The sequence below is a fragment of the Psilocybe cubensis genome, chromosome 12 (genome assembly GCF_017499595.1).
Source record: "Psilocybe cubensis strain MGC-MH-2018 chromosome 12, whole genome shotgun sequence".
Classification (NCBI taxonomy): Eukaryota; Fungi; Basidiomycota; class Agaricomycetes; order Agaricales; family Agrocybaceae; genus Psilocybe; species Psilocybe cubensis.
In genome coordinates this window covers 1,516,927-1,527,627 of record NC_063010.1, presented here as the reverse complement: position 1 = coordinate 1,527,627, position 10,701 = coordinate 1,516,927, and the positions used below count along the sequence as shown (strand labels likewise).

The 10,701-nt window shown below is 45.3% G+C and overlaps 5 protein-coding genes across 5 annotated transcripts; 2 read left to right on the top strand and 3 right to left on the bottom strand.

The window, feature by feature from the left end:
- Positions 1–1,486: 1,486 nt before the first annotated feature.
- JR316_0012478 (uncharacterized protein) lies at positions 1,487–3,042 on the bottom strand (the record flags this gene model as incomplete). The annotated part of the gene is made up of 6 exons (XM_047898103.1): positions 1,487–2,259; positions 2,317–2,360; positions 2,418–2,433; positions 2,517–2,765; positions 2,827–2,904; positions 2,952–3,042. The coding sequence occupies 6 exons, from the start codon at positions 3,040–3,042 to the stop codon at positions 1,487–1,489; spliced, it is 1,251 nt and encodes a 416-aa protein (XP_047742992.1).
- A 1,363-nt stretch (positions 3,043–4,405) lies between these two features.
- On the bottom strand, positions 4,406–5,354 carry JR316_0012477 (37S ribosomal protein S10, mitochondrial; the record flags this gene model as incomplete). The annotated part of the gene is made up of 3 exons (XM_047898102.1): positions 4,406–5,036; positions 5,093–5,146; positions 5,197–5,354. The coding sequence occupies 3 exons, from the start codon at positions 5,352–5,354 to the stop codon at positions 4,406–4,408; spliced, it is 843 nt and encodes a 280-aa protein (XP_047742991.1).
- A 676-nt stretch (positions 5,355–6,030) lies between these two features.
- JR316_0012476 (uncharacterized protein) lies at positions 6,031–7,029 on the top strand (the record flags this gene model as incomplete). The annotated part of the gene is made up of 6 exons (XM_047898101.1): positions 6,031–6,102; positions 6,157–6,199; positions 6,261–6,384; positions 6,438–6,592; positions 6,680–6,864; positions 6,925–7,029. 6 exons carry the CDS (start codon positions 6,031–6,033, stop codon positions 7,027–7,029), a joined length of 684 nt encoding a protein of 227 aa, XP_047742990.1.
- A 217-nt stretch (positions 7,030–7,246) lies between these two features.
- JR316_0012475 (Transcription and mRNA export factor SUS1) lies at positions 7,247–7,705 on the bottom strand (the record flags this gene model as incomplete). The annotated part of the gene is made up of 4 exons (XM_047898100.1): positions 7,247–7,320; positions 7,385–7,453; positions 7,510–7,580; positions 7,632–7,705. The coding sequence occupies 4 exons, from the start codon at positions 7,703–7,705 to the stop codon at positions 7,247–7,249; spliced, it is 288 nt and encodes a 95-aa protein (XP_047742989.1).
- Positions 7,706–10,018: 2,313 nt separating this feature from the next.
- JR316_0012474 (uncharacterized protein) lies at positions 10,019–10,655 on the top strand (the record flags this gene model as incomplete). Its single annotated transcript, XM_047898099.1, has 3 exons — positions 10,019–10,151; positions 10,225–10,238; positions 10,308–10,655. The coding sequence occupies 3 exons, from the start codon at positions 10,019–10,021 to the stop codon at positions 10,653–10,655; spliced, it is 495 nt and encodes a 164-aa protein (XP_047742988.1).
- Positions 10,656–10,701: the final 46 nt, after the last annotated feature.

The following is a 10,701-nucleotide window of genomic DNA, read 5'->3' as shown; positions in this document are numbered from 1 at the left end:
CGTGATTGCCGAGATTATGTAAAATGATCCAAAATGGCACTTCGGCAGACGTAAATGAGTTCAATCTCCGACTGTTCAATTTCGCTTTGCTTGTAGTCACTAATCCTCTTTCACATTTGTCATTGCTGTGCTCGGTGTCTTAGTACCCATTAATTATTGTTGAATAAATGTCTTTCTATGTTTTTAAATCGTATTTAACTATGCCTGACTCTTCAGATGCACCAATGCACATACCACACACACAGATGTACTGATTGATGTCTTTCCCACAGTTATTTTTACACAGAGGTGTCTTAAATGGCGTACAGGCTGTACTACTAATGGGGAGTCCTCAAAGTGACCTGTAGTGTGTAGTTGACACATATGTACTACTACAGAAGCTGTTATATCTCTCTATAAAGTGGTAATGAATAGAGAATAGCTATTTATTTTGTAGAAAACAGTCGGAGCTTGACCTCATTTGCGTCTGCCGAGGTGCCATTTTAGATCATTTTACATAATTTCGGCATAACGGCTGGTGACTTTAGGCTTGAAATAGTGCAACTGAACAATGTTTTCCGCGCATCGAAATATTTGTTTGGGGCTCAAAATGTTTTTACGCGCATAGGATTTATGCATTAAATATAATTGAGGGCAGTAGAAATTTATGTGCGCTGGAAAAATATGCCCAAAATATGTTTCCGCGCAGCCAAATATTTTTATGGCTAACCTAAAAAACAATCTGCGCACTCAAAAAATGTTTCCGCGCTCCAACATAGTTTTTACAGATTCACGCAATAAGAAAAAAACCTAAACAAGTTTACGGGGAATATTTCCCCACTTGGGCAGCCATACTCGAGGTCCATGTGAGCTGAACTGAATGCGAGAAGTACAGAGAATTACTAAACAAAATCTATGCAATGATATATCATAAAGTATATTCGTTGACATCGCAATACTGAATCCATAAACTTCGATGGATTCATCTTGGACTTGGACTCACTAGCATATTAATTGGACGCTAATTATATAGCACTGAGATATTAACATCTCTTTGACTTCGTATCTTGCGTTATTACCGATTCCAAGGCCAGACGTATTGGTTTCTCAACCAGGGTTAGAAATTCAACGTCCAGCCTCTCTGCCTTTATCTCGTAGGGGTTTTTTTCAACTTGCTCATGATCACTCTCGATGCGCTCAGTCAGGCCCCTCCCGTGGTTGTTCAAATCAACTCACATGTGTTGAGCTGAACCTGTTCCAACTTCTTTCCCCCAAACCGCAGAATTTTTGATTCTGTTACACTTTTCTGTAGGTGAAATTTCGAAGACTAGGGTCTGACCATCGAGTTTGGCATTTATTTTGTTGTGTTACTATCGGGCTCGCGATCACATCCTCTTCCCCCCGGTGAGGCGAGGGCGTTATATTCCATTATTGGCAACGAGAAGCTTGCCTCTCCAAGACATTCACTGCAACTGACAGTTTCCTGGGAATCATCTATTAAAGTAGCCTACAAGGTTGTGTCTGCATACGGGGGAGGTAGAGAAATTCTAGCCACACCGCCATCTCTATGCTGGAAGACTTCAATTCCACGACGTAAAGCGGAATCATGAAAATCTGACTCGGGAGAGCGTCCGGCGAGAACATTGCTCTCCAGCATATTTAAAGACTGTCGGTTCGATGATGCTAGGAACCTCGCAAATCCAGAATTGGACCTCACATTCCCCGAGCGCGAGCCAGTCGGCCCCCCCGTGCTTCCAACTGGATCAAGTACGCCTGATACAGAAGCTAACAGGCCCATTGTAAAGTCATGGGTGCCCTGCATCGACGACGACCTCTCCCTCTGTGAACTACTGCCACTCGGTTCGATATTCCGCAACTCCGCCAGAACCAAAGCCTTCCTCGAAGCTGGTGTTGGTTGTCCTCGGTTTCGATTTGTTTGACCCCGACTTTGATTCGGATTCCGCTTCTGTTCTTGAGCCAAATAATTGTTGATGGACAGCATCTTTACTTCCGGGGGCGGGTCAACAAATTGTGTTGCCTTCGCTTCCGCTAACTCGGCTTGTTCCTCTTTCTGCCGTCTTCGACGGTGCCAAAACGCGAGTCCCGCAATACCGATCACAAGTAGTAGGAGTAGCGTAACCACCACTCCTACGATAGTGGTTTGCTTTGGCTTCGCCGCATGAAGGCCGCGATTTTCAGCGTCCAACTGCTGCTGGATTAGCGAACTAATGCCGGACGAACTGACTAATCCTGGACATGATGTATCGTCAGGGAAAGTCCCTGAATCAGATACCAAGTGAGCCAACAAATTTCATTAAACCAGAATATAGAACGCACCGTTTGTGTTGACAGAAGGCGTCCCAAAGGCCCATGACCCAGTGCTGTTAACAACATCATTAAGGCACTAAGTTAAATACCTGATGATGATGCTGACTTACAAGTCACTGACGCCAGCTATTATTAGAAGCCGCAAATAGATCAAATATCAGTTTCGGGCGGGCAGATAATCATGAAACCCCAGCCATGATCGCACATACCGATAAGAAGAGAATCAGGATTGTTACGATTAATATACGTAAAGCGGTCAAGGCCGTTGGGCATTGTAATGTTGGTTGTCACTGGTGAATTGAGTTGCACAAGAGTAACATTGTAGGGGGATACACCTCCTTTTATTGTCAATCCCCATGGTTGACAGGTTGTAAGCACTGCGAGGTCTGTGACGTTGGCCGTCACTGTAAAAGACTGCCCAGCGGGTGAAGGTACAACGCATTGCGTTGAATTACCCGCTTCAGAATATAGTATTGTCAATTTAAAGTGTAGCAACAGGGATAATAGCAGGTTATTTACCTATGACACCGATTACCTTAGAAGTTATTCCTCCTGCACCACCCGTCGAGTCCACTACGCTTAATACCAGCTTAGAACCTAAGATTTAATGAGCCTAGCATACATAGCCAGTCATGAATTCTCACCAGGAGCATGAGTGACCTGCCAATTGAGATTATTATCATCTGTCCCAATGAATGTCCTCTGAGGTGTTCCATCAAGTTCAAAAGACAACATATAGTAAGGTGGGACGCCAGTTATGGAAGGCGTATTAGTATCGAAAGGTCGGACCACAATCGGCAATACAGCACATGAAGGGATAAGATCAGGTAACATCTAGTTATGAATGAACGCACTGTTGAGTTCGAAAAAGGATGCTCTTCATATTACACTCACAGAGTCTTTCAACTTCCACTGGAATATTCCACTTGACTGAGCCAGGGAAGCCAAAGGCAAAGACAGGAGACCAACAAGAGTCAAAAGTTGGAAAGGCAGTATGAGTCTCTTTTGGGGCATGATACGTCAATATCTAAAAAGTGACGCTTGGAATGGAGAAATAGATGCCGGCACCACCGAACTTGGCTAGGATACGACAACAAAGTGAAGGGAAATAGTAAAGAAAGCAGCAGCAACTCCTTCCTGCGGAGAGGCCTACAAGTGTCAAATTCAGGAGTGAGTGGCAAAGGGAGCGGACATAAAAACACACCTAAAAGTTTACAAACGTCGATGCCAGTCCCAAAATCAACGACGAATGTGAGTGTCAAGACACAAGAGGGTTTCTGTCAATACACCCAATGAAATGGCTTCCATACTCTAATCAAGGTGTGGAGACCATCATGAGAAAATAATTTCTCATCCGCGATTAGATCACACCGAACAGAATGTTGCTCGCACTAAATCCAACCACAATCGCACTGTAAGGCCGAGCTTGCCCTATAAACACCCTTGAAACTAAATAGTAATCCAATTAGAACACAGGCGTTGGGTACACGGACGAATAGATAGATGTGATGCTGATCCTTTGCTCAAAAAACTTTGTTCTCTCCCTCCGTGGTGATGAGCGAGATGGAAATGAAACCGGGAAGTAGATATCATCAATTTGAAGCCGTATGCGCCCCATAACAAGCTGCAAAAGCTTCATTAAATTTTGAGATTGAAGTGCAAAGCAACGTCAATATCTTCTCATATGCATTTAAACATGTTCAAAGCTTGTTGATCGAATCAGTGCTGTGCCTGTCATTCTGCTTTGGGACAAGCGGTAAGATTAGGTGCGTCAAAGACAAAGGTGCCAGGAAAGATAATCAGGTGAGCGTCCTCCTCAATATTGACATACCAAGCAGACAACTTGTCGTCTATCAAACGGGACTCCAGAATGGCCAAGCCCCGCTTCGCGCGAGCGAGGTAACAATTGTATTGCATCGCAGAAGAACGCTAGGCACCCGAATGGAAAACCAATCACGATCCGATGAGAAACATCTGTGGATATTAAAAAACTTCAATAAGTTATTATCACCATCTCCCACAGCAAACAGGAAGTTTCCCAAATAACCCTTTATCGTTTTGTTGGGAAGCAGCAAAATCACGCTTGATAAAACAAACATCATTTACGAGAAGGCGCACCAGAAGCCTCGTTCTTGATGATCTGCTTCCCAAGCTTTAGGATCTCTTTTGGCGCGTTCAAGTTCTTATTTTCCGCATTGTCGTCTCCCGTCTTGATGTTCCTAGACCCGACACCCAGAGGGAGTCGCTCCCACGTCGTCACCCTCATTCCAACACCAGCCATCGCATGTGCGCGCAGATACGCGATCCAGCGCTGCACGACCTCCGGGTCCGCATCCCATGCCTTCACAGCCCTCTTGTGAACCTTCCTGTCAAAATTTTCCTGGGACTTCTTATGCGCGAAAGGACTGCGTAGCACAGTCCAGAGGGTCCTCTGTGTCGGCAGGGGAACCACCTTCGACGTCGGGATGCCTAGAGATGACGCCGCGTGCGTGGCGAAGTGGGTAAAAAGATTAAGGAGTTTGACGTGGTGAGATCGGAAGTGGATGTTTGCGACGGGGATATCATGCGTCCGCGGGTGGAAGAAGGGTTGGTGAACGCTGCGGCCATGGACGACAGAAGCTGCGTAGACCTCTTCTGAGTAATCTACTTGTGTGGGATCTAGGGTCTGGACAATAGGCAGCTGGGAGGGGTCATATCTCAATCCGAGAGCTTCGTACTCCGGGACCGGTCTGAAATATGGTCATGAGTAATTACGGGATAGAAAACCAGTGTAGCATGAACATACTCAGTTTTGGCGCGTACAGCCTTGGATGAGGCCTGCTTTTTCGGGGCAATTTTTCTGGATAATGGTCAACACAAAGCAAGGAAATAAAGCAAACAATGACGAACTGGGGGACCACCTTCGCCGAGGCTACGGAGGTACTGGACTCCGCAGGACTTGTGCTCGAGTTTCCCTCCACTTTAGCTGTTCCTGGCGCAGACCTATCATGCAAATTCAAGCCGGCGTTCATTACAAAATGACCAACAGCCTTACGAGCTCTCTCCATGGTTCAGGGGACTGCCACCACTAACCAACGTGTAAGGGCCCAAACATGCGAAGAAGGATGCTGTAAAGATACTCACTTTGCAACAGTACTATCCCATCGACGCCTAGATATGGTTGTTGGGATGTATCGACGCGTTGAGCGAGCAACGGTGGCGAGCCTTAGCATTGGGTATCGGAATGGTCGTGGTTGGAGAACAAAATTATTCCAATTTCCCACGGCCTTGAACGCCGTGAATTACGCGTCGCACTTCTGCCTTTTGATTTTTACCTTATACCATCTGGCTCCATGATGCACATAATCAATCCGTATTTCTTGTTAAAACATCAACATTCAACGTTGGAAAACGCCTCAAGAATTACTGATATCATTCAACTACGGAAGACCAAAACGTTCAACGCCTACGAGACACTTGAAGAACCCTCAAATATACTGCAACGTTGAGACCACACATTGGTGAACTCGATTTCGTACATCTTTTTCCTTCACATGTTCCTCTTCTCCTTCTTCGGACCACTGGGCCTGCCAATCTTCCCATGAATCGTATGGCACAGTTGACCAAATATAGGACAACTGTCAAGTAAACCTTTATGAGGCGCTTAAAGCCTTGCATCTTGTTTGCATCCTAATCTCTCCAACCTTCCAGACGTAGAACCTTTTACGCGTTTTATAGCCAGCCATGCCCATTCTTCATGCCGCTCTTGACGCATCAGGCCACGCCCACATTCATACGTGTTATTCATCACCAGTCGTACGAGCATTATCATTGGTGATCGTTTGATCAAAATATGACAGTACCTCGCAGAATCTCATCCACCTACCTCCAAACGATCCCGAATATCAACTAAGTACGCACATCATAGACTTCAAAACAGGCCATCTTACCCAATGTACTTTGTCTAATCGAAGTTTCTGGGGCGTTTCTCAACGGTTGGAAACATCCACACAAGGCCAAACCGAGAGTCCAAAGAATCTTCTACGTCGCATATTCGGGCGCGGGGCTGACACACCTATGTAAATTCAGCGATTACAGGTATTTGCCTCATTATTTATGTCAAACAGCAGCGCTGACTGATGTATGCACAGCAACAAAGTAGGAAATACACAGATGCTCTTTCACGGAACCCGGCGAGCGTGCAAGATCGCCGAGACCCCATCCATCGTCACAACATGCACACTAACAGACTGTCACCTCTGCCACATTCTGAGAGGGTCGTATGACATCGAACGAGCCAAAGGCGGTACGTCGCATCCTCCATTTATGGACAGAACAGGCGCAGCACTGCTTTCCAAGTCGCGGAGCTGATTGAGTTGACTCTTCTTTCCAGCTAGGATGTTCGGCCCTGGAATTTATTCCACAGCTGTGTCGTCAAAGGCTGATGATTATACGACGAATGCCCAATCCAGCACCCGCACCCGAGTCATGATCGTCAATCACGTAGCCTTGGGCAGATCCAAAACGATGTACGAAGCTTGCCATGACATGCAGCACGCACCGCACCTTTACAACTCGGTTAGTCAATCCTTCGCTCATCATGATATAGAACTATGTCGATTTTGATTTGTTCTCCAGGTCACAGCAGCAACATTCCCCGAAGGAGGGAAAGTTAATTACCACGAAGCGGTTGTGTATCGAGAAGACGCGATATGCGCCAATGCAATAGTCGTGTACCAATAAACACTCAAATTAGTATTGCATTTGTTGTACAGTAGTCGTTGCGGAATAAGTATATGGTGTCCAAATCAGATGTTAATCTAACTGTATCAAGTCCATCTAGGGTCAACATTTCAATGTTCCAAGGAAACCGAGTGACAACATGCAGAGTAGAGCAAAATGAATCCAGCGTGCGTAAGTGACAGAAATGAAAGGATGAATCATCATCATAAAATTGTGCTCATTCGAATTGCTTTTCGATGTGCTGCCTGATTAAGCTCGAAAGTTCACGTTTGACAGCAAGTGGCACCGAGTCTGGGAGCAAAATATCAAAAGTTTTAACCAACTACGATATTTAGATGTGCAAGAAACCACCCACTCTCTGCTTGAGGTGCCACTTTAGCATGTAATGCTTTGAAAGAAAGTGGTTCGATAGTCTTGGAGACTTCTGAAGATTAACATCAGCTCATTAATCGACGGATTACAGATACAAGAGGCACGCACCTTTGCTTTTGTGATGAATCTCGTCGCACCATCCAGCCTCATTGAGTTTCGCGTGCATAACAGCGCGCAGTCTGATTCATCCGTCAGTGACACCCTGGAGTTGCATGGCAAGCTACCCTCACTGGTCCCATTCCCCACTTTCAATGAGACGGCGACGAACTTGTGCGTAAAGAGAGCTTACATCTCCCTGAGGCATGGTGCCTACACATACAATTGGTTCGACGATCAACTTCCAAAGAATATGCTGCACAAAGTAAATAAACATACCAGGGTATAACACAAGTACCAGAGCTACTGTTTACGGTATTGTAACAACAGCAGCTATGAAGCAGCTCCGATCCCAGATCTCCAGAAATCAACCTGCAAATACAGAAGGTCTCTAGAAGCCAAGGAGGAAAGGAGACTGTCAGCCTAGAGCGGAAGAACCTCAGAACCACCAAACAAGAGTAACGCGAATACAAACGCACCTTCGGCAACAGCTAGCCCACCAGAACTAAACCAAGATACGACGCCAGCTTATGCGCAGCTTTCGTCTGGTCAAAGGACAAGACTTGGGACAAGTGTGAAGAACAGAGTTGGTTGTAACCTTGTTCGGGTAGACCAAAGTGGAAATTGACAGCCTGACGTCGAGGACGCTGATCGTGGGAAGACTTGAATATTGGTCCGTGACATTCCGGTCACACTTGTCGTCACACTCTACTTGTTCAGCATCCACAGCCCCAAACGACGCCAGGAGGAAATTTTGGCCCAGTACGTTGATGACCATCAATTTGTATCGGTCTATACAAGTATAATACATAATTTTTTCTTTTATTCATCCCAGCCTTTCTCACTTTCTTTCGCAGGTGAGCAGGCAACTTTTGAACAAATTGTCACCTTCAGCAACTATGGCAGGCCCTTCCCATCGATGTTGATCAGCAAGCTCTGAACCAAGTCTTGCAATTCGATGCCTCCGGCGTTCGGTCTTATAAAGGTTCATGGCTTCTCGTTTCAACTTCAGTATCATGAACGTCGTCTGCGACCAATATCGTTGCCGAACATTTAATGTTGTACTCTCGCAAACATTCGACGTAACCAGTGGCGTTGAACTTTGGGGAGCATTCATTGGAACAATTTTTGTTTATCTTTGGTGCCGAGCGGCGAGCGGTCTATTTTGATTTCATTGTTTCCAATCCCGGGTCAGATGGCGTATTATATATAATGCGACACAAGTGTTCCTTCCATGGTTACTTTCTGCTCTGAAACTTGCCTTTTGCACGAATCATCAACCTCAGTGAAGCCCCAATGATTAACACTTCCGCTCTTCTTTCTCTTGCGCCTGAGCTAATTCATCGGATTTGTATGGAGGTGTGTAGCTTGCCACTGTCGCTGGATTGCTGATTTTGATGGAACATACAGACGGAACTGCCTGATGTCAAGCAGCTTCGTTTGACTTGCAAAAAGTGGCGGCACTGTTGGAACCGTGTATCTATCGTACAGTTTCGCTTTCCATCAATAGGAGCAATATGGATGACGGAGTAAGAAAGGTTGAGGTATTAGCAGCATCTACTCACCCTTCCCGTTTTGCGTGTCGAGTTCTTTTCATTGGATCGCTTTCCCCCTCTTACGACCCGGTCTATCGAGGCTGCCGTGTGACAATTATTCGACCTCCAAAAGATCTCCCCGAAGTTACCAACGTCGAGGAGAAATTGAATGTACACCTGTTCGATGCACTTACTTCCATACGCGGCGTTCAATATGTAAAGTGAGCATCAAATCGTCAGTTATTTTTACACTTATTTAAACCGTTATATCAAGGTGGTCACCTACCTGTAAAGATGGCCATTCGATACATCGCATCGTAATGAACTCCTTAAAAATTCTTACAAGCTTTACAACGACTTAAAAATCATCTTCCCTGATTGCGAGATCCCACTGGAATTAGACGATCTCAGAGGTCTACACGAAATCTCCATATCTACACAGAATACTTCGCGGGTAAAACAAGCACTAATATTGGACAACGTGGCTAAAGCAATATCTCGCAATCCTAACCTGACCTCCATCGATGCATCCGCCATTCGACAATTTAGGCACATGGCCGATAAATCTCAAAGTATGCATCAGCGTTTCATACTACCCCACTTCCGCTTTACCTCTGCGCCTTCACAACCTGAGGCTGGAGGCTTGTCTCGCGCGTTTTGACAATATTACAACACCGCGCTTTGTACACTTAACCTCCTTGGATGTGGAGGATCCTTTTGTCAGTAATCGCATAACGAAGGCAGGCCAACATTTCTATCCAGATGTTTTGGCTCCACTTGAAGAGAAAAAACGCTACGGTTCGAGTATGAAAGACATATGGAGCGCATTGACAGCCGCTCGGGTACGTTTAGAGAAAATCGTTATCGTTAATATACCTCAATCTTTCCTCGATTATCTCTTGTCATATTCGGGGCTAAAGCACTTGAGCCTGATTTGCGTTGGTTACAATCATAGTGGCTTTTCCAATGGGGCGCTCTCCGACGCCATGGCCACTCTCTTCGTTGAACAACCACTAAATAACCACGCTGGATTGCTGGAAAACCTCGACAACATGCGGCCTACGAAGGTCTTTGGTGTTTTGGAAACCATAACCAAAATGGCATATCAAAGCTTGCAAAGTTAAAGCATCTTTCAGATTGTCGGATCTGGGGGACTACCATGACAAATCTCATAACAAAAATTCTCTTCTAGGACGAGATGGTATAGTGAGTGTATTTATGTCAAAACCAAACAATATGGTGATTACTAAATTTCATAACTTTTTGGCACTATAGTACGATCTGGTAGACATGACAGCAATTTGTATGCCGGACATTGAAGCTATTGACGTATATCCAGTTTATTTGGAACGCAACCGTGGAGCTCGGTGTGGAACTGGAACCGTATCCTATATGGACCTGGTCAACGGGGCAATCAAAATCAACGTGCAGATGTATACATCTCCTCCAGGTTGCAAACATACCCCATCGATTCGGAGCAGTTTCATTTTCGCTTGGGGTGTCATATATGTTGGAAAACCCGCTCAACCATCTGGTAGTGACAAAAACTCTGTACAAAGGGATGGCCAAACTCAGGAATCTGACATCCTGAGATACATCGCTGGAACTATAATGAACGGGTAGCGACTCCAACTCAAGTAATATGGAATAATTGTTACAAATCTGTACC